Raw genomic sequence first — 23840 nt, 5'->3', positions numbered from 1 at the left:
CAGTTTTAAATTTGCCTGCCTTTACAATTAAATGGGAACTCAAGTATAATAACAACGAAATTTCAGAACTAATATTATTATCAATAGTAGAGACTTATAATAGACTCTCAATGCTTCAGTTAGGCTCTACAAATATAAGAGTAGAAATTTACAATTTTAATTTATATAATTAAGACCTTAAAGTACTTTGAAAATGTTACTTAAAATTTTTCAAATGTATTTTTACGTTTGTAATTTATTTTTTTTAAGAGAAACTTATACAAATATTTTAAAAATTTATGTACTCATTTATATTATATACATATTTTTTATATTTATATACATATATTTAAAAATAATTTTAAAATTTATTGTTGCCATATATTAAAACAAAAAGTATATATAAATTATAATATATATGTATACAAATTTCAGTTAAAATTCCCCTTAAAGCGAATCAATTAAAAACGTTTTAAGAATATATGTATGTATGTAAGAAATTTGGAAAGTACATTAAGTAAGCCAAAAGCTTGATTTATGTAAGCAGCTACATGCTATATGCATACCTATATATAGCTACAATATATATGTATAAATATATATCTGTATACATATTTACAAATATCTGGGCAGCATTTTGTGTGCCTCGATCGCACGTCGCAGATACAAATGTATCTTAAAGATGCTCTGTGCGTGAACTGTGCGCCGGAAATCGAAGCTTACCAAAGCCAGCCGCAGCGCCCAGCAACAGCAACTGCAACAGCAACAACAACAACAACAATAGCTACAGCAACACGCAGCATTCAACATTCAACATTGCAGACAACATTGGAACTTCGAAAACGAAACCCAAAACTCGTTGCGCATTTTTGTTGCTGGAAACTCAAAGTCTGCTTCATATCAGCATTTTGTTCCATTGGCCTGGCCAACAGCAACGATTGCCTTAGCTAAGTAGAGCGTTTGGTAACGTGACTAGAGGGAGTCAGAGCACATGCGAATACAAGCTATGGGTACTCACTGAATAAACTGGAATTGCTTTAAATAAATGCAATTATTAATTACTGAAATATATATATTTTTCAATTTAATTGCAGTAATATTATAGGTAATTCTTTTAGTTAAATATTATATTTAATTACTAAAAAAGTATATTTTTTAATTACAATTGCAGTAAATTTAATAACTAAAAAATATATATTTTTTTATTATGATTGCAGTACTTTAATATATTTAATAAATTTTATTTTTTTTTTTATAAAATTGCATTAATTAAATATAAATTTTAATTATATTTAACTGCAGTAATTAGTATATTTTTTAAATATTTTTTTAATATTTAATAATTTAATATAATTTTTAAGTAGTTCATTACAGTATTGTAGTTCATTACAATGTTGTACTCAAATAAATTATTTTTTATTGTTTATTATATTTTCATTAATTTATTTTATTTTTTTTTATTTCATCAAAATAAAATATATTAAATATATAAATCTTATATATATGTCTTAGATATATAATATGAAATATTTTAAATATATTTACCATTTTAAAATACAAAATTTGCTGTTTCTGCTTTTATTTTTCCGTATTTTCATGTTTTTATATACCTTTATGTAAGTTAAATTCACACTTGCCTATTTTAAAAGTAAGTTTGGATCACACTCAAGAGCTTCAGCACAGGAAACATGTACGACTTTACCATAGTAGTTAGCCTAAGCCTCAACCCAAAACTCATAGATATACATCTATACATCTATATATTTATGATTTTTAGCCAATATTTTTAATTGGCATGCATGGATTGAAAGTTATGTTTTCTCAATAATTGTTTCAAATTTCTATTTTCTAGAAAAATGATTTGGATAAGCTATAGCTTGAAATGCTTTTTAGTAAATGAAAATTTTAAAAATTGTTCCACAAATTATGCAGTACATTATAATACAACAAATTGTTTCTAATCCTAAAAAAATTAAGATGCTGAAAGACTTAAGAATCTCTATGTTTATATAAGGAAAACATTTAAGAATTTGTTTAGCCAAACATTTCAATATGCAATGTCTCTTATATATCTAGGTTCACAGTATGTATATATATATATATATATATATATATATATATATATATATATATATATATATATAGGGGTTCACAGTATGTACATATGTATATATATGTATAGAGCATTCAGAATTCGTTGCCTTTTGGCATTTGTTTAACCAGTCCGTTGCAGTTGTTGGGCTGTCAGACTCGCAGAGACCGTCTGACTGGCTTCCTGGATCTGCGTTGGCATGAGCTATCTCACTCGCTCTGCGTCTCCCTCTCTCTCCCTCTCACTCGCTCTCTCTCTCTCTCTCTCTACGGGCCGAGTCGAGCCGTTGCTGTTGCTATCTGCCTGTAGATTTATTGTGTGAATTGGCATTGACAAAGTGCATTTATTGGCGCTCGTTGCTTTTTATAATGTGTTTTGATAACAATTCCATTAAAGTGAAGAAGTTTATAATAATTTGAACAGTCAAGCCAGCCAGAGCAGGGCAGCAGGGAGAGAGAGAGAGAGAGAGGAGGTGGAGGTAGACGGCCCAGGGCAGAGTGAGAGCAGGCAGCACAAGTTTGTTTGGCTGTTCAGTTTGGCTGTTGCTTCGGCGCATTCGAAATGGACAACTGCAACAGCAACAGCAGCAACAGCAACTGCATTGATTTTTGCGTTTTAATTGATTGTTGTCAGTCAATCACATTGTTAATGCACATGCCCAGAATACTACAACTTTCTGTGTAACAGTGTGCGTGTGTGTGTGTGTGAGTGCTTTATTGCATTCAATTTGCTGTTGTTTGTCAATTAGTTGCTGCCTCTTGGTGTTCCTATGTGTGGGCGGCTGCTGTTGTTGTTGTTGTCGTTGTTGCTGCTGCCGCTTGTTGCTGTGCGTGGCAAGCAAACAGCCAAAGTTTTAATTGGCTGCATTATTTATTGTTTTTCACTTCACCGAACTGCCAGCGGCGACCACAGACCCACATTTTCAAACCTTGCCACAGTCGACAACCTTAACCAACCGACACCCACCAACAGCCACGCCCCTGCCCCGCCCTATCACCTATCAGAGTACTGCGTGCACTGCTGAAATTTGCTGCACTTCAAAAATTACATTTGATATTTGACGACGAGCCGTGGCTCTCTGTGCGTAAGCCTTCAAAATCCTGGTCAAATTACAAGCTCATAATTTATATTGCAGCAAACAAGTTTGGGGGTGGGAGGGGGAGGGGTTGCAGGCTGCCTCTAGTTGCTGGCTAGCTGTTAATACAAACATTGTAGCACACTTTTGATAAACACCTTCTATTTATGCGATCTAAGAACAGCCGGCCAGAGAGCTGGCCAATATTTTGTTCTACTTGAAAATGTATAACATGAAGTGTAAACAAGAGTTTGTTAATGTAATGTAATATGGGCAGTGCATACCCTGTAATTGGCTATATACTGGCTTACTCCTGTATAAATATATTTATTTTTTTATACTCAATCAGCGAAAGTAAAAATCTGAATTGAGATGCTTAAAGCTGCTCTATTTTATTATTATTTCTTTTCTTATACAAAATCTCAAACTGTTACACGCTTAAAGCAGCCGTTCTCTTCGCTTCTCACAGGCTAGGAATTTTTATACTTGTAATATAAGCCATACATACATATTCTTATTCATAATATGTAATACATATATCGAGTTTTTTGGTTTGTACTTACAATATTATCTATATATATATTTTTTTTTTTTTTAAGGGTAATTTTAATGGAAAGTCGTATAGAGAAAGGATCTCTCCCTACTTATTTTTTTTTAAAACAAATTATAAAATATATTTATTTACAGCTTAGCGCACCGCTACCTTATTGATAAATTTATCTAAACAGAGAATTACAATAATTTATCTACTTAAAAGCTATATTAATACTAATATTATATATGGAGATATTTATGGAAAGTCGTATAGAGAAAGAGAGAGATACAGCATAGTAGAAAAATTTCATGGAACATATGATTTAACATGCAAAGGGAACACGAAGGATGCGCTGATGCCCAGTATATATTGACCTATCGATAGCATATTATGTATCTTAAAAAAATAAATAAAATAAAAAATTATGTATAGTTAAATGAACATACATGTAATCTAAGTATAAATCATCTTAGCTTTCTTGCTACTAATTTGTATAATTATTAATAAAATATACACACTTAAAAAAAAATCAATTAATATCCATAACTTATCTTAATTATCCAGCTCCACTTTCAACTATTTGCAGCCAGCTTATTTTCCCCAAACTGCTTCAAGTCCAGGGTATCCCTCGCTTCTCAGTATTCTGCTTATTAATACAAGCAAACAAAACCAGAAAAAAAACAACAACAACAGAAACAAAAGCAACAAAAAATCGTATTTATCCCACATATATAAATAAACGCTTTATAACTGCCATAAATTGTCGCAAATTGTCATATTAATTTGTTTATTGGCTCGACTCTTACGAAGTAGTAGCTTCAGTAGCCAATGAAACGATAATTTATGCACTCATATCTACTTGGATTTATGTCGCTGGCACTGTATTTCATCAAGCGACTGACTCAGCATTTGCACACAGTGCAAAGAGCTCCCCATGACATGTACGTATATTTATGCATTGTATGTACATATATGCATATTTGTATATCAAAATCAAGTTAATGAAACATAATATAGATAGTATTTTATCATAGCGCCGAATTCAGATGATAGATTTACTCAGTTGAGTTTGGTATCCGAAATTAGACTTTAGCAAGGGTTTGCTATGATTAGGATTATGATTCCTTTGATTAGTTGTTGCTCCGTTTCCCTTTTGTGCAGCATTCGTAAACGTTTTGACAATTGCCTTTGGCTGAACATAGCTGATAGGTATTTCTTGATATCCAGATTAAGCGGATCTTAAAAAGATTCTCATTTTTCGGGCAGCATACTTGCTAATCTGGCTCTGATAATATATATCCTTCATTCATATACACTTACTTTTTGTGCTCAGTTCATGTATTTTGAAAACATTTTGCCTATACTACTTTACTTGTTTTTAGGCTCACTCTTGAAGCTCTCTTGCTCTTTCTCTTTCTCTCCTTCTCTCTCTCTCTCTCCCCACCTCTCTCTATCTCTATCTCTCTCTTTATCTTTCTCTTTATCTTTCTCTCTCTCTCTCTCTCTCTCTCTCTCTCTCTTTCTCTCTCTCTCTCTCTCCCTCTCTCGCCTTAAGTAATAAGATCAGACTCTCAGCTTATACTAGACTTTATAGATATAGATATATTATCGAAAAATTGGGCTAAACATGCAGGAATATATTGGGTTCATTCCCATCCGTATATATACATCTATATACTAAAAGCATATCACCTTAAATCTTTGTATACCTATGTAAATTGTTTTAGCTTAGACTTTGCTGGCAGCAGCTGAACTGTATTAGACGTTGTAGTACTCAGTTTTGTCTCGATGGTTTTGTATATTAAGTATGATCATAAATTACCCAACATGGTAAATAAGGAGACCTGAATGATGTGGCCCTCAATATTTAACCCGGCCGTAAATAGTTGAAAGGCTTATAATTCCCAACTCGCCAACTAACCTACTAGCTTTATGCTGTACCCTATATATGCATATTATATTAAATATACTCTATATACAAATTCCAATTGATGCCCTCCACACAGCCTTTGTTGTTCTTAAATTTAGTCAATTGCCGTACGTTGCTTGGCTGGAGCATGCAATGGGAATGGAAAACGAAAACTGTTTGCTTAACGCTATGCTAGTTACATAAATACACACGCACACACATGTGTATATGGTGTACATATATGTGTGTATATTTGCATTGCCATTAACCCATCCAGAGAGTGTGCGAGAGAGAGAGAGAGAGAGTGAGAGAGATGGCACCGTATGCAGCTGTTGCCTTTAACTATTTGTTGAGCTTAAGGACAATTCGAATTCGGATGCCAACAACAACCAGCAGCCCAGGGTAGTTGTGTGTGCTTTTATTATTTTAACTCTTTTGCATGAGCCCCAGCTTGGCCCTGGGTGCTGGTGCTGGTCCGTGTCAGCCCCCTTCCGTTTAGCTCAGATGAAGATTAATTATAGGAAAATTCGTAACATTTTTCATGCTTAATCTTGGCGCTCATCAACGCAACAACTCCAAGCCCAAGCCCAACACCAACCCCAAGCCCAGGCACTGCTCGCACCCCAACCCCCAGCACAATCCCGTTTGCCGACTCGCTACGCACGTGGAGCAAAACTAACTTATTAATAATAATAATTGTTTCATGTGCGTTTTGGCTTGGCCAACAACTGCTCGTCTATTTGCTGGCCCGGAACATGTGTCACAGTTGCCGGATCGCTCGCCCCTTCCCCTTCCACGTCCACTCCACGCAGCGGGACTTAAATGTGTGTATTTGAAAAATGATTTTTAGCAGCTTAGCCCAGAGAACTGCACTGCAATCCATATGGCTGGGAAAAACCACGACTTCAAAACGCCAACTCCCCTAAAAAAAAAAACTCGACAGAAGAGAAACCCAAACTAGCTAACGCCGCTGGAGGCCCTTGCCATTTGACCAGGCTAAAATAGTCTAACAGTGCATATGCTCTATAGGCAATAAAGTTGATGGACTTACTATGGGGAAGTATATGTATGTATGTGAAACTGTATAATAGAGTGATTTATGCAAGATCAGTAAGTCCAGTATGATATATGAATGAGTATGGAAACTGAAGTTCTCTTAGGATAAGCTTCATATAAAGTTATTCCAATGGCTGTTCAATTGGGAATTTAGTTATAGAATATAGAATGATATCTATACATAGAGAGTATATTTGCATAAAATATATATTATACATATATCTATACAAACTCTACACATATTACTATACTATCATGGCATTACATAAATATATTCATCATCTAAAGAATCGGCATATATACGTCTATTTGGTTAAAGTTGCTGATGGACTACTCGGGCTAGAATCTTAATAATTATTGTAATTCTAATCAACATATTATTAACATTTAATACTAGCGTTACTTGCTTTAGCTAATTGCAATATTACAATTCTCAACTAATTTATTCATGGATTAGAATTCATAAGCTGTTATATATTCAAATGTTCAGTGAAATTTACGTAGATTTTTTTTTATATATATGTATACTCTGAGATTTTGCTATTAAACTACAAATTTCAATATTTTGTATAGCAAATTTGTACAAAAATCTATAAGCTCGAGGAGTCTAAGTATATAGAAAAAAAGTCTAATTTAATAATCACAAATATAAATTAATACATGAAAACACATATAATTTAATATATTAATGAAATAATATTCCTAATTGGAACATTTTAGTATATTCTCATATTAAACTTGTACGAAAATCTATCAATTTATAAGATCTATAAACAGAAAAACTATGTAAGAGAAAATAAAAGTCCCTTTAGAAGACTTTTAAAGTCTTCTTAACTAAAATATAAATCTCTATAAAATTGCTTAAAAAAACCTAACCAAGTAATCAGAAATAAAAATTAAACTACGTATCGCATATATGATATATAATATATTAGTGAAAGAGTACTCCCAATTCATGTACATAATTTGTCTGCATGTACATATGCTCAACTAACCGACTGTCCGTCTGTCCGTCCGTCTGTCCACTCGTCCGACCGTCCTTCTGTTAGTGTTGTTGTTTAACGACTCTGTACGACTGCTACCTGTTCGGCAATTGGAATGGAATAGAGTGGAATGGAATGGCATTGGAATGGAATGGTGTGCGGGTCGCCTAAGTGGCCTGCTGGTTGACCAGAGCCGCCGGAGACATTAATTTTATTGTTTTGACTGAGCGCGCGAGATCGAAATCTCGAGTCTCGAGTCTTGAGTCTCGCGTCTTGAGTCTTGAGTGTGTTCTGTGTGGCGCGCGGTTATTGATAGTTTTAAATTAGGGTCAACAATGCGCTGGAGCAGCCAGGTTCAACAGTTGCCCGGTTGCCCAGTTGCACAGGTTGCTGAGCTCTTGGCATGCTCCAGGTAGCAATTTCTTTTAATTACAAGCTCGGCTTTAAGCAGTCGTCGCCGCTGCAGGTGTTGCCAGGCAGTTAGCAGGCGCAACTAATGTCTAGATAATGGCTTCCACTGACCCCGCCGACAACCGGCGACCCCGGCAACCCCGGCGACTCCAGCGAGCAGCGAACAGCGACCCCCCCAGCGGACGGGCCTGACACACGACCAAGAAGTAGCACAGAATACCTCATCCAGAAGCAATTGGGTCTACGGTGGCAATTTGTAAGTATGAGCCACAAAATTAAATTTTAAGCGTTTTCTCAGTTGGTGGCGGAAGCTACGAAAATATACTTATCCAGAGAGAGACAGAGAGTGAGAGACAGAGAGAGAGAGAGCAACATAGATGCACACATGTATCTGGCTACTTTAATGGATTATGAAATAAAACAACGTGTCCATCAGGTGAACAAGCCCTAAGCCGCATCAAGGTCTACATATACATACATATCTTACATCATATTTGGTAATAAAAAATGTATGTGACAGGCAAGAGAAGACGGCGCCAGCCTCTTAAGCCTCATATATACACAGGTGGCACCGGCCAGTTGATCCAACTCTGCAGCTCTCGCTGTGTCCCTCTGTCTCTAAGTCTGTCTGTATGAAAGTGTCGATCTCGAAACCTACAGCAGTAAGAGGCTTGAAACCCTAGAAATGATTTTATGTAACTGAAATCTTATTAGACTTAAAATTACTTTTACCATTTCCAAAAAAAATGGTTATAATACTTTAGTAAATAGAGCGCATAGGACAAGTTTTCGCAACTAGAATTATATTATTCAATAACTAGACTCTCCTACAGGACTTTTTATTCATATTCAATACATATGTATATCTCTATATATGCTATGAATATCCCATTGATATCAGTGTTCAAAACTCCCTAAAAATTAAGAAAAGTCGAGCGCAGAGCAGAAACCATTAAATTTTCAAATTGTAAATCCCATTAGCAAACTCTTATCACAGCATGAGTTACAGAGTATCTGCGACTCGGATTCTTCCGTATTTAGTCTTTTTTGTCTTTTAATAAGAATGCTTTAAACGATGTATTACTAGACTTGATAGACCCATCTAACTATCTCTACCTATCTGCTTATTAGCTCGATTAACATTGATCTAATGTTCGAATCTTTAAGAGATAATATCCTTCATGTCACTAGTTCAATGTAGTTTAACAGAAGTCAAAATGTTTCTAGACTAGCTCAATCTTGCCTATACGAACTCAATATGTTTCATATAGGAACAAGATATGACAATTCGATTTCACTTATGTATTTGTTTATAATAGTCTGCCAATAGGGAGTGCTCGACTAAGGCGTAGCCCAATCATACCAAAGTCCAGAGCTTACATATGTAGTACTATACCCATTTATACATACATACATATATCGACTAATATAATCCGTTACATCCACTTATATGTATATATCAAGATATTCGTGCGTTGGATATAGCACTCCTCAGAACTAATGACCATACAAAAAAAATCTTGGAAAATCTTTTATAGTTTGTTATTGGTTTTTCTTTTTATTAATCACTTCTTAAGAGTAGTTTAGTTTTTTTTTTTTCTTTTTTTTTCATATCAGTTTTTGTTATTCTTTTTTTCTCATACATGTTCTAGAAAATATGAATTTGTTTTTCTTTTATTTTTTTTTTTTTTTATATTTTGCTTTTCTTATTTTCTCTCATTATTTTTACACACTTTTGGATGTTTGCTGGTAATTTGTTACTGTTGTTGTTGTTGTTGTTGTAGTTGTTTGAAGTTGCTATTGTTTGTTTGTCTGTTCGTTAGCTTTGCTATTTCATTGTACAATAGTTGAATATATCTGTGGGCAAACATGCACAAACCAATATGCCCGCTTGTATATATCAGCGTAATATAGGGTGTGTATACAACGCATATTGCACATATGTATATACTAATTATACATTATACAGATCTCTACATCAGTTGTCTCTTGTGTTCTATACATTGTTTCATTGTGTTGTTTTAGTTGTTTTTGCTTTTTTTTTTGTTTTTCATTTTATTTTCAGCTCGTCTTATATGCCAAAGTGCATATACGCTTAAGTTCTATATGCTTGTATGTGGGCTATATATGCAGGTAGGACATGAACCGTAAAATAACAAAGAGTTGCATACAAAAAATATCATAGGAATACATGTATATCAATATATGTGTATATATGTTTCTAGGTAAGTTCTATATATATGTATATATATATTTCTTTTCTTTTGTTTTGTTTTTTTTTTTTTTTGTTCATAGTTTTAAATATTTGTTTCTTTTTTTTTTTTGTAATTTCCATATTTGATTCTCCTCTATATATTGCCTGGTATTCAGATGACAGCTCGAGCCTTGAAATTATTGTTACGTCAGATTTGTAGATCCATGATCTATGCCTACGCAGCTATGTGCTATGGGTAGGGAGGCAGCGACGGGGAAGGGGTATACATGTGTCTCTCTCTGTGTGTGTATGTGTGTGTGTGTGTGTGAGTGTAACTTGATACTCACTAAATGTAAGTACGATCGTGTCGTATCGTATATATATATATATGTATATATTTCACGATTATACAATTTGTTTTCAACAGCTTTTCTATATATCAGAAGACCAAGTTACCGTTAAGTCGTTAGTTTTTTGTTTGTTTAATCTTTAGAAATATATTAGAACAACGCTTGTAGGTGTGTGTAGTGGTAGGTGTGTGAGTGTGTGTGTGTGTTTGTTTATTGCACCCTTATCGCATATAGCACATATATCTTCAAATTGCCAAAGGCAAAACAACTTTTATTCAGATTTGTTCTATATATATATATATGATATATATATATATGTGTATGATATATATATATGTATATAATCACAATTCATATCATGATTTGGGCGAGTATGTGTGTGTGTGTGTGTGTGTATAGAACTGTTTAGCATACGCTTGAGCCATATCCACAGATTTAATATATATACATATATACTTATATACATATATATACTTCAATCATAGATTTGCTTACAGCGTATGTGTGTGTGTGTGTGTTTTGTAATATTTTTTTTTTATAACTCTTAGTAATACAACAATTTATTAAGTTCAGCCAATCATCAGCATTCGGTTTGTCTTAGCCTAGGCATAGCATATACACAGATATACTATGTGTGTGTGTGTGTGTGTGTGTTTGTGTATATATATATATATACATATACATATATATATCTTTGGTTGTGTTGGGCTTGCTTTTATTTATAAGTTTTGAATGGTTTTGTTATAGTATTAGTAGGGGTAAAGATTTTTGCGTTTCAGCTCCATATCGAGATCGGCCAGCTGCTGCAGAAAGCCATCATTTGGTCGTATTTCACGGCGCATGCGCACCGTGCGTATTGCGTCTACGGCGGACATTTTGCGGCAGATCATCAAATAGGCCAGGACACAGGTGGCCGAACGTGACATGCCCACCAGGCAGTGCACCAGGATTTTGCCTAAAGAGCGAGCGAGAGAGAGAGGAGAAGCTTTAGCTAATTTGCATTGTTTGCTTGCGCTTAGTTCCGCTACTCACCGCCGCTGCTGATGGCGCTATCTATGAATTTGGCTGCCACATAGAAGTAACGGGATATATCCGTCGTTGGCGCATCGATCATCGGGAAGCCCATATATCTAAAAAAGCAATCCTTATGTTGACGTCTGGACACACACAACGAGAACAACAACAACGACAACGACAATGGAGCACACAGAGTGAGGGATGATAGATGCGTGCATGAACAGTGATGTAGAAAGATACATATATACAGAGAGAGAGTGTGCGGTGGAATAAATAAAAAAAAGAAAAAGAAAATTTTGATTTTTTTTCGATTGATTTTAAGGTGATAAAACAAAGTGCAAAAAGAAATCAATAAGCTATACTATGGCATGGCATGTTATGCGAATCTACGTAACCCATTCTGATCATGATCTCACCTGACGCTGGGCATATCCCGATAGTAACTGTGTCCCGTGTCCACCTGGCCATAGCGACAGCCCTCCGCCGCATTCAGCACGTGTGTGATGCCCGCCATGCGCAAATAGGTTTTGTTTTTGGCCGCCGCGCTAAAGAACAGAAGAAAGAGTATTAAGAGAGAGCTCCGAGAGAGAGAGAGAGAGAGAGAGAGAGAGAGAGAGTGGGAGACTTACGCATCGCCTATGTAAATGCCCGGATAGACCTCATCACAGTCAACATCGTGTATGGCGCACTCGGCACGCCTCAGGCCCGGTAGTGTCCGGCAGGGTGCCATTGAGTAGTGCAGGACTCGCTGCAGCTGCCGACCCGTCGTCTGTTCCGAGGTTTCCAGGCGGCTGGGCGACTGCAAGCAAACACATAAAGATTAAACTCAAATCAGCCAAGCTTGCATTAGTTATCATGCGAAGTTCAATGAGACTGAGCAGAGATCAATCTCAATTGTTAGACTGTGTTAAGGATAAAGCGCAGCTCCCGAATTGGCGTGAGTTTCATATAAATCTAGATCTGAAACTTTAAGAGATTCGCCTTTCATTCAAAGAAGCTGAAAAATATTTAGTAAGTGTTAAAATCTTACGCTGAAGCCAATTGAGCAAGACTATATCAATAATTTCTAATATTTAAAAACCAACTTTACTCTAGTTAAAAACATGTTTGAAATACTTTGAGAAATTTAAATCAATTCAACTAGATATATTTTTGTTTTTGTAATCAGAAAAACTCTATAGCTAAGCTATAAACATATGTATATAGACTCAGCTTTAACTATACGTTCGCATCTCTAGTAGAGGGCTCGTGGTACAGTTATCTCAGCATGCATGTCATGCACATTTGTTCAGCAGATCTCAAGTATGATGAAGTATGATAGGCATAATTTGTGCTCATCTGGAATCTGTAGTTTATTTGTTTTGATATGTAAATTTGTGTGCGTTTTGGCAGCGGAGATTATTTATGGGCATCAAGTTCAGCGCGGGCCTTTTGGGCTCCCTTTGTGTGCCAGAGCAAGAGCCAGAGCCTGGCCAAGCAAAATGGATGGCAGAGGCGAAGGTCGCGGCTGCTTCGAGCCGCCCTCGTCCTTGGCGCGTTGAGCTCGTTTGTCAATTTCAGGGACAGTCGCCAAAGTCAATGGGAAAAGTGAATGTGAAAGTCTTTTTCCTTCTTTTCGTTTTCCCCCATACATATACATACATATATACATATTTATATAGATATATATTATATTTTTGCCATTCTGTTTTCTTTTTTTTTAGTTTAGTTTAGTTTAGTTTAGTTTTGCTTATCGGTTGTCTGCTTTGTCATAACATATTCAAATAAAATCAGCGACAGCAAGGCGCCCACAAGCAGCGGGCGGGGTGGGGGTTCAGGAACTGTTAGTGACAGTTAAACAAGCAAGAGAGAGAGAGAGGGGGGCGAGAGAAGAGAATGGAGGAGTGCGATTGGGGCTGGTCCACGTTTCGTATGAAAACTTTTACTTTTTGTCGTGGCATTCGACCCTGAGCCGAAGACAGACAGAAGCCAAAAGCAAAAGCGAAAATCATCAGAGCAAAAGTTCTTTCACTTTTCTGCTTGATTTTGATCTATTGTGACTGATCTTTGGCATACACATAAATACATACATATATGCACAATATACATATGTATATATATATATATATTCTTTAATAGATACATTTGCCTATGTTAGACGCTTATTTATACACAACATTTGAACATTTTATATGTTCGACTAGAAGATTTATGGCCAGCACCGCAATAGCTATGAGTCTATGGAATATTTATCTTCAGTTAGATGTGGCCAAGGCCTCTCTCTCTATAAATATATATATGTATATGTATGTATATGTATTGCTTTTGTTGTTATTGGCAAAATGTAGTTGCAAGCATCTTAATGGGAATTTTTTAGTTGGCCAAAGCAAGTGTGTTGCACACACACAAGCACACACACACACACGCACATGTATGCACATAACAAACGACATTTCACAACACTGGACAGCATGCTTTGCGCTATGGATCGCTGGCAAAAACAAACCTGATAATAGTGCGGACTATATCTATCGCCAATGCTGCTGCTGTATCTGTCGGTGAGTAGCTGCAAAACAATCGATGAAGATCAAGAGGAAAAAAACTAAATCAAAAATAATCAAAGTAGTCTAAAAAAATTAATAATAGTCAAGGTAACGTATATATAGATGGGTTGAGGCCTACAAAAAGAAAATTTCTTGTATATCTTAAATAGTATAAGAGGAGAATATATATTTATCCACAAAAAAGTAAGATAGTGTTGATAAGCGTATAAAAGTTAGGTTATAGTAGACGGTAAAGCCTAAGAGAAATATATTTCAAGGTCTACATAGTATTATGAATGTGAACTGGGGACAGCTAAAAAAACGTTTAACTAGCAGCTCTGATAGCCTTTTAAATGGATTTTCATAAAGATAAAACCAAATTTTTTATGTTATTTTAATTTTTGTTGCATACTTATTTAAATAATATTTAACTATAATCAATAACACGATAAGAGATAGTTTGGATATACTAATACTCATATTATTTAATATATTCAAGTTCTTTATACATATATACCATAAATAAACATTTTTTATATTTTATTTTCATTTCAAAATAAAAACTTGCATTTAGAGCAAAAAAAAAAAAAAAATCTGATAAACACTCACAATAGCATTTAAAACGTGAGATAGTTGATGGAATACTTTAAAAGAGTATAAAAAGCTCGACATAAGGGACAATTTTTTACTTTCAATATTATAAATTATAGAATATTACATTTATTTATTTTTCTTTGATTTGATCACATTTTGTTAAATTATCAGATAAATGAAAATAGGTTTTTTCATAATATGAAAACAGATAATTAAAATATTTTAGGAGTTTTTAATTCATAATGTTATAAATTATGTCAGATAAATTAATTTACTATTTATGTTTTCCATTTTATTAAATTATCAAATAAAAGAAAATATATTTTTAAAATTTAAAAACAATAAATTACAATATAGGACTTTTGAATTTAGAATGCCCATAGTTTCCTATATTTTATTTATATTTTACATTCAATTATAAAATTAAAAAAAAATAAATGAATAAATTTTTTATTATATTTTATAAATAATATAAAAATAATAAATTTAAATAACATAATATTCAAATTATATAAAAAAAAAAAAAATAATATAATTTGAAAGCTATTCAAGAAGTGAAAAATTCAATATTTTTAAGACTTTTGAATACATTGAATAGAATAATAATTTATTTCTTATTTATATATATTTAGAGCTTAACCCATAGTGAGCTTATAGATTAGCTCACCCAAGTGGTTAGGTAAGCTCACTTCAAACACGGTTTGTAAATCGAAAAATTATAAACGGATTTCAAATTTGATTCAGCTATAGACTTAAAAGAGAACTGAAGAGTGACAAGCGTAGCTAAATTTAGCACAGAAATACATTAATCTTGTTCAATGAGCATTACGAATACAGCGAAAATTCTATAATTTATAGCTATAATTAGAGGCGAAATAACACGAAAACCGCTAAAATAAACAGAGATCTCTAAAGTATTCCTCGCACATATTAAATGTGATGAATCTCCAAGTACGTAATGCCCGCCCACAGAGTAGTCTAGTAATAGCTAAACTCAAGTCAATTTCGTATAGATCATATACATACATATAGAATATATATATAGAAAATGTTTCACTAAGGCCAAATTGCAGGTGGCTGAGCGAAAGAGTTGCCAGGAAGATGAGAGAAAACCAAAGGCATTCCTCGCCTTCAGGTGTGCTGAGAGAGGTGTGCAACGCGTTGGCGTTGGCGTTGGCGTTGCCGTTGGCTTTGCCTTTTGGCCACCGCCGACGCCTTGACCTTGTTACGGTAAACACAAACAACATGATGTATACATACATACATATATGTACATATGTATATGTATATAATGTCTAAAAATACACGCAAAACGCACAGCACTGAGCATTTTCGACACATTCTTTCGAGTGCTTGGAAATATTATCAAAAGTCGAAAAATTGTGCTATTCAAAGTGTTTCGATTTCTTTGTTCTGCCACGCCGTGAGTCATTGGGGCTGGGGTATGGGGGCGGCTGCTGGGACTTGAGGCCGTTTGCTTGCCAAGGCAATTAGCTGGATTTAGTCAGTGCCTAAGAGACAAATGGAAACCCAATCAACATTGTGTCGCCTCAGTCAATCGAATCACCTATATTTAGAATTTCGTTTTCGTATTTTCTGTACAGTTTCATTGGCACAGCGCCGCGAGCCGAGTGTCTATGCAAGGTGTCGCTTTTAATAGACACACCTGTGTGCGTGCCTGTGTGAGTGTGTGTGTGTGTTTGTGTGTGTGGCATAGTTGATTGCTGTCGCAAATTGAGATAGTTACAACAACAAGGCGACACGTGCATGGCCACATTGTTGCATCTATTAGTCAGTGGGTCGCCGTACCGCCATATCGATGTGGGCTAGCATTTAACCCAAGTCTGACATCATTCTGACACCGAGCACATCCTGCACACCAACGAGAAAGTGTGTCAGGTCGGGTCAAGCGTTGACCACTTGCTCAACTGCTGCAACTGCAAACTGTTGCAACGCTCTCGGGAGGCCAAGCAATGTGTGTAAGTGTGTGTGTGTGTGTGTGTGTGTGTGTGCCACCTGACAACAGCAGACACCTGGTCTGGCCCGGCCCCATCAATCCAAATGAATTTTATGGTAGGGCTAACTGCATGAACAGGTCCTTTGGACTAACCATTAACTGAGATTCTTATGCGACTCTGAAACTAGAAAGTAATGCGAGAAACATTCTCTTGAGTGGCCTATATCACTCGTAGTGCTAGGTAGTGCTGCTAAAAAAAATGGTAAATGCAATTAATAATGCGAATAGGAAGAGAAAGGGAGTGGGAGTGGGAGCAAGAGATATAGGTAGAGAGAGAAGTATAGTCAGAGAGGGAGAAAGATATAACTATGAGCTCAACTTTAAATTAGAGCTCAGGAATTACTCAAACAACTGCTACTTCGAATCGAATATTAATCAGCATCCAATGGATCTACAATTAAAAAGCTATTGAAGGTATATCTACAGTTATACATATATACAGTAGAATCCCGATAGTATGAAATGGCTAGGGGATCAGTTTTATCTCGATTTATACAGAAATGCAAATTATTGAGAATTATTGAGAACGATTTTTTTTTCTCGATTTATCGCGATACAAATCATCGAGACTCGACTATATATGCATGTCCATAAATTATATACATATTTATTCATTTATGATTTCATACAATACTCCAACGATATTCCGCATTTATATTGTAAAAGCTTTTTAAATTGAACTATAAATTAGCCGCCACTTGACATATACAAGCGAGCTAATTCCCCATATAATCATCAGCCAGATAGCTGTTCCACTTTTCAGAACAATTTGAATGAATCTATACATATATAGACATACATATATACATGTATTACAATTCATATGTATATATATATATACGAAACTGCTTAACACTTTTGCAGCATTCGTTTGTACGTGAATATAAATGGTTCATTTCATTTACTGTTGGCCTTATTTCACACAGAATGGGAAATTCTCAAAAAAAGATTTTTTTAAATTCTTAAATAAGTGTGAAAATTCGCTTGGCATGCTGAAAAACCAGGCGCATACTATATTCAGATGTTTGGCTATGGACGAATGGCATTAGCCTAATAATTCGGAAAGTGGGCTACAAGTGAGAAGAGGCAGAGAGAGAGAGAGAGAGAGAGAGAGAGAGAGAAAGAGAGAATGAATAAAGAATTCTAACACGTATATTAAACTAACTGCAGTCTAGAGCGCTACAGTGGGCTAATTATCTATTTTACGGCTTAAAATCGCATTACCCAAAAGCATTTTCCCGACTCTTACTCATTTCAAACTAAACATAAACAGATTTATGCCAAAATTTGACAGTTTGCAGCCCACAGTGCAGCGTCATAGCTGAAAGCAACGAGAAAAGGACAATCGAAAATGCATTGACATGCAAGCTTGCAGACAAAATTTATTGATTAAACAGGCCGTCCGAAGACGAGCCAAAGGCAATAAATAATAAATAAGTCAACAAACAGAAGGGCAATGAAAATTATTCAAAAATTTGTACCCAGATTTGTTAATGCGCCGCGTCAAGCGACATCACGTGCTGCGGCCAGGGAATCACAGCCGCCAAGAGTTGGCAGCTATAAAAATTTGTGTCGCTCATTTGCTCAATGAGTCAGCGACACGAAAAATATGTGAAAAACTTGATGAAAATTGTGCAAATTTAATGCGCAGTAGCTCTTCTTTTTTTTTTTAAATTTGCCATTTAAGGTGTGCATGCGGCTCAGGCAGAGGGGAGAGAGAGCGACTACAGTGGGGACAGAGAGGGAACGGCTCATCAAATTATCTACTATTTGTTGTTCAGCAAGTTATTTGCTGTTGTTGTTGCTGTTGTTGTTGTGGTTGCTATTGTTAAACAATCTCTGTGCATAAAATGCATTGATCAAGGCCAATAGGGCGCCCCAAATGGGGAGCGCTTGAAAGGTGACGTTGAAATGATTGAATGGCTGAGGCTAGAGATGAGCACGTGACACGTCTGTGAATTTAGCTAATGAATTATACTTTAGTTCAGCCATTGACAGGTAATACAAATACCAATATATATATCAGGGATTGTTCTCTATAATATATATCAGGGATTGTTCTCTATAATATTGATGGGATATTGTTTGCTAATAAATTATTTAAATCAAAAACTGTTTGAAAATTTCAATAATATTTAAAAAAAAAAAAATATATATTTTTTTTTTTATAGTGGGTTGAAAGTAATTTTTAATGTTTTTTTTTTTTTATTATTATAAGAAAATTTGCATTATTTATCTAAATTTTTATTAGTGGGTTTTTTATTTGTATTTTTATTATTACATTTTTTAATTTTTATTTATTTATTTTTTTATTTTTATTTTTTTTTTTTTTTTGTTACACAATTTATATTTATTTTATTTTTATTATGACATACAAAATTAAAATTATTTATAGCTATTAATTTTTTAGTTTCTTTTAATGCTTAAATTTTTTTATATGCATAATATTTTCTCTGATTTATTTAACTCACTATAAAAATTATTTTTATTATATTTATATTTATATCATTTAATTTAAATATATATATATATATTTTACTTTATTAAAATTTTTTTGAAAATCATTCATACATTTTTTATTAATTTTTTGAGACAAATTTATTTAAATTAATTGATAAGTTGCTTGTAAAATTTTTCTAATAGAAATGTCAAATTTTACCTCATATTTAGCTTCATCGTTTCTTCTGATTATTATTCATAAATTTAAAAAATATATAAAGCTCAATTCTATTTTTATGCTGAGCTCAAATCGATGTGAATGCCATAGACATGAGAAATCTTAAGTATGTCGATAATTAGCGTACTCGAAACACTCTGCATACTCTGTGAATGCCAAGAGACTGTAATAGACAACTCTATCTTGAGCATTTGAGTGCTTCAAGTACTCGAAATACTTTATAGAATACACAATGTGAATATCTGATGGACATGATAGATGCCTTTGACATCTTTGAAACCATTTGAATGCTTTGAGTATTTTGAATACAATGAGTACACACCATAGCTGTGGCTTGGGAAAATACTTGTAGAACCTTGAATGAATACGAATTACCCTTTTAGAGCTATCGATGACTGTGTCTAACTGATTACATGTTTGGTGATAATTGTTGGTATTTTCTTGTTATTCTTATTATTATTATTATTACTATTTCAATTGGACAATGGCTTGGGCAACAACAATAGCGACAACAATTCGCTTTTAAGTGCCCGCTCGACAGCTTGCCTTTCGCTTTTGCTCAATGAGGCGCAACAGCTGCCAATCGACGGCCGTTGGCGATGCTACACGCCCACATTGAGCGCCCACATGATTGTTAAACGTATATAGGCCATATATAGACAGATATACAATAACTATACACATGTGTGCATATATAGATAGATGTTTATGTATGTATGTATGTATATATATAGAACATACTGCCAGAGCGGAGATGTACAACGCTCTATCGATCGTTCAATTAGCGCGCTCAGCGCCTGACACTGAACCAAGCCAGCCCAACAACAATGCCAACAACAACAGCAACAGCAACAGCAACAGCAACAGCAACAACATTGACAAGCAGCACTGACATTGACATTTCAGCCAAAGCGATTGGGCTTTACACATACATACATAAATATATCTGTGTGTATATATAATGGGTTTTTTTTCCACATTTTTTCTATGTGTTTTGGATGCCTTTTTAATGCACATTACACGGAAGCAGCCAGCGGCTGCCCAATTAAGTGCACGCCCCTGTAAAAGGTGGGGCACTGCGCCCCCTTGCCGCCTGGCCAAAATCTTCATTCGCTTCGCTGGCCAACGAAACGCAAATTCTGATTTCCTCTGCTCCCGCGCACAATTTAATTAATTTTGCATTCGGCTGCCTCTTTTATTTTCAAGTTCAATAGCTGCGACTCCAAGTCGACGCCAAAACGTTTGATTCACGCTGTGTGAGTGCGTAAGAGACAGAGAAAGAGAGAGAGAGAGGGAGAGTGTGTTGGATTAGCCTTATTCGGCTGCCTTCTGGCTTCTCCTTTCCTCTCTGGTAATAGAAATTTTCTGCTTTTTTTACAGCAATTTTCGTTTGTAATTAAGTTAATTGGCCCACGCGACGTATGAGTAATCTGCTTAGGCTTAGCCCCAAAAGCCTATTACATATATCCGTTTCTCTTCTTTTTATTTACTTTATTTTTGGGTCAGCTCACAATAGCTGCAGTGGCTATAATGCAGCCAAGACCCAGGCCGTCCGTGGCAAGTGAGCTGTCAAAATTGGCAGGGTAATTGAATAACACATTGCCCCACATCCAGCTGCATGGAGTAGTTGAGATTGCTTTCAGGTAAACATTTTTGGCACGGCACAACATTTCGAACAGTTTCTATGCACAAAGATATATGAAGATATATGTACAAATTTATTCTAGCTCTTTATGAGTTGAGAAAAAAGAAAAGTAAATTAAAGAGAAAGACTAATAGACCAAGTGATGCCACGACTATGCTAGACTAGGGCAAGCCTTGCAGCCTGTGCTGCCTGGATAACTTATCTGATCTGTATTTCGCTTATGAAGCAGCCAATTTGAATTGACATTAGCCATAGCTCTTGGAAAGTGCGTAATATGTCCAAAAAGTCGAAGCTGCATATTGATTTTGAATCATTTTCGATTAAAATGGAAAAAAATGATCGATAATTTGAAATGAAATCGATCCATAGCTATGTACAGCATTTAGCGAGCTCTGCATATAAGATTTGCCAGTTTTTTATAGACTTTGCACTCCACTGTGTTTATATTCTATAAAGGAGAACGAAAGTCAGGTCAGACAGATCAGCGCACGAATAAGCAGAGAGATCTAAAATGGCTCAACTTTGAAGCATGATTTAAAATATAAGTATATATTTTACTTTAATCATCCATGTATCTATTAAATATCATATTCTAAAATGACACGATTATATTTTAAAATATATTACTAAGAATTTGTAAAAAAATAAATTTTATAATTTCTCTTAAAAACAAAGAATTTGAAATGATTAATTGAAATTACTAATATATGCAATTTAACTTGTTTTTATTATTGCTTTAAATAATCGTTTTGGATTAAATGTACTCAAACAAATTTTTTAAAACAATATTGTAAAGGAGTTAACGTTTTATTTAAATTATTATTTAATAACATTGCTTTACAAAATTTGCTTAGGCAAAATTAATCTGGGACAAATAAGTTGAAACAATATTATAAAGAAACTTTAGCAATTTATAATTAAAAATTCTGATACATATGTATCAGACATACATGGATATAGGAGATTAATCAAGTCTTCAAGGTTCTAAACGAAGGTCAAAATACCTTCTGAGAGCATTGCTGACAAACTCCTATTAAAATACTAAACAAATACTAAATGCGATAGATATAAATCGATTCTGAGGTTTGCTAAACTTGAGCTCTCAGCTTGATTTCTGATCAAAGTTTTAATTCTAAAGTAAGCTAATGAAACAGATTCAGTGGAATTATAGGTAACTAAAAAAATACTGTAAGCAAATACGCTAGCACAATAATTTGAGAAGGAAAAAAATGTAAATGAAAATTAAAATTAAAATGAAAATCTAATTTCAGACTTTTGGCAAGTTTCAAATGCAAGGGAAATGCTTGTATTAGCTGGAAATACTAACGACGTATATAAAAAAAAATATATGTGTATATACATAATGTATGCATGTGTGTGCGGGTGTGTGTGTGTGTGTGTGTGTGTCAAGCATTGTGGTAAAGGCACTTGAACTTTGCATTTGCATTTGAGAGGCCTTGCCTGACTGAGAGGGCTAAAGGGTTCTGCAGCACACGTTTGATGGCCTGGGTGTGTGCCAAGGCTCTGCATACAAGGTAATGGCTGCTGCCAGCTGGAAAATGGCACACACCAACAAACACAAACACACACACACATTTATGTATATATTTATGCAGTTTATATACAGGTGAAGTGGGCAACGGTTAGGTGGAAATGGCCTTTGCCTTTGCAACAACCAACAACAACAGCCTCCAAATTGGGTCAGCCACAATGAATGTGTGCGCTCAAGGTCATCCTGCAGCTGAGGCTGAGGACTCCTAATCATGGCCAGAGTTGTGCCTGGCAATTTTTTTTTAACTGTTTGCACTTGAATGTTTGAAATGTTTTGCTTTGAAATTTACTTACCGCATATCTCCATGACATCTTAGTAAATTACTCTGTTTGTTGTGTGTGTGTGTGTGTTTGGGAGTGTGTGAGTGTGCGTTGGCCTTCTTGTTAGCTGCCTCGTTGCCTACTCCTGCTGTTCCTGCTGCTCCTGCTGTTCCTGCTGTTGGTCCTGTTTCCTGGTCGGCGCGTCGTTCGTTGCTCCCGCTGCGCGTTGCTGTGGCTACCTTCCGCTGTTTGTTTGTGTTCAGGTGTTGAGTAAATATAAATAATAGATGATAATCGTTAACAGCAACAGCAACAGTCTGCACTCGCTTCGAATGACAACAAATCAATGCACACACTCGAAAAAAATGAATTCAATTATTGCAATGGACCAAAACGCACCTTAACGAAAACACACGTCTCAGACTCTTTTATATATATATATATAAAGATAAATTAATATATATATATATATTGCTATATATGTACTATATATGTTTGCGTGTGTTTGCCAAATTCGAATTGAACAACTCAATTAAATAGTGAATATATTATACTTTTAATTTCAATTTAATTTCTTATTTATATATATATATATGTATATATGTATATATCTATATTTTATATACATATATACATATATATATATATATATTTAGCGGTCTGTTTTTCTCTCGAATTCTTCTAGCAGCGTTCAGTTCTCGGTTTTATTTATTTTTTGCGTTCTGGCGACGGACTTTTTGCGACTGATTTGCAAAGCGGCTTTCGCTTTGGGGTTGGTTTTTGTAGGCGTCCAAAAGCTCCATTCGGGCCACCTCTGGCCCGAGCGTCGGTGACGTAGACGATGAGCTTTTTGCCGACGCGATTTGGCTTTGCTGGCTGCACGTGGTGACGCGGACGGACCCTACACAAACACATAGAGAGGGAGAGAGAGAGACCGAGAGAGAGAGAGAGAAGAACACTGATATAGAGAGA

General features: G+C 35.0%; 1 protein-coding gene across 3 annotated transcripts; it reads right to left on the bottom strand.

Moving 5' to 3' along the window:
* Window positions 1-10056: 10056 nt before the first annotated feature.
* On the bottom strand, window positions 10057-23631 carry LOC108657755 (dual specificity protein phosphatase 3). Of its 3 annotated transcripts, none has more exons than XM_018110410.3 (7): window positions 23268-23631; window positions 22902-23113; window positions 14087-14146; window positions 12231-12400; window positions 12018-12146; window positions 11617-11741; window positions 10057-11539 (listed from the first exon to the last, which is right to left on the bottom strand). In XM_018110410.3, exons 2-7 carry the CDS (start codon window positions 22917-22919, stop codon window positions 11334-11336), a joined length of 708 nt encoding a protein of 235 aa, XP_017965899.1. In that variant the 5' UTR covers window positions 22920-23113; window positions 23268-23631; the 3' UTR covers window positions 10057-11333. The 3 variants fall into 3 exon arrangements, with proteins under 3 accessions (XP_017965899.1, XP_017965900.1, XP_017965901.1); XM_018110411.3 differs by having other exon boundaries at window positions 11617-11714; window positions 23268-23630; XM_018110412.3 differs by lacking the exon at window positions 14087-14146.
* Window positions 23632-23840: the final 209 nt, after the last annotated feature.

The sequence above is a fragment of the Drosophila navojoa genome, chromosome X, assembly GCF_054131105.1.
Source record: "Drosophila navojoa isolate 15081-1374.11 chromosome X, UAZ_NAV_1.0, whole genome shotgun sequence".
Lineage (NCBI taxonomy): Eukaryota > Metazoa > Arthropoda > Insecta > Diptera > Drosophilidae > Drosophila > Drosophila navojoa.
Note: the sequence above shows the minus strand (reverse complement) of the source record. Positions and strands in the feature narration are given on the sequence as shown.

What these genes read in the sequence shown, in the direction of transcription:
- LOC108657755 (XM_018110410.3), bottom strand. An exon ending in ATAGTCCGCACTATTATCAG is followed by an intron (nt 12,401 to 14,086) that starts GTTTGTTTTTGC and finishes GTTTGCTTGCAG; the next exon opens with TCGCCCAGCCGCCTGGAAAC. An exon ending in CGGGATATGCCCAGCGTCAG is followed by an intron (nt 11,742 to 12,017) that starts GTGAGATCATGA and finishes GTGTGTGTCCAG; the next exon opens with ACGTCAACATAAGGATTGCT.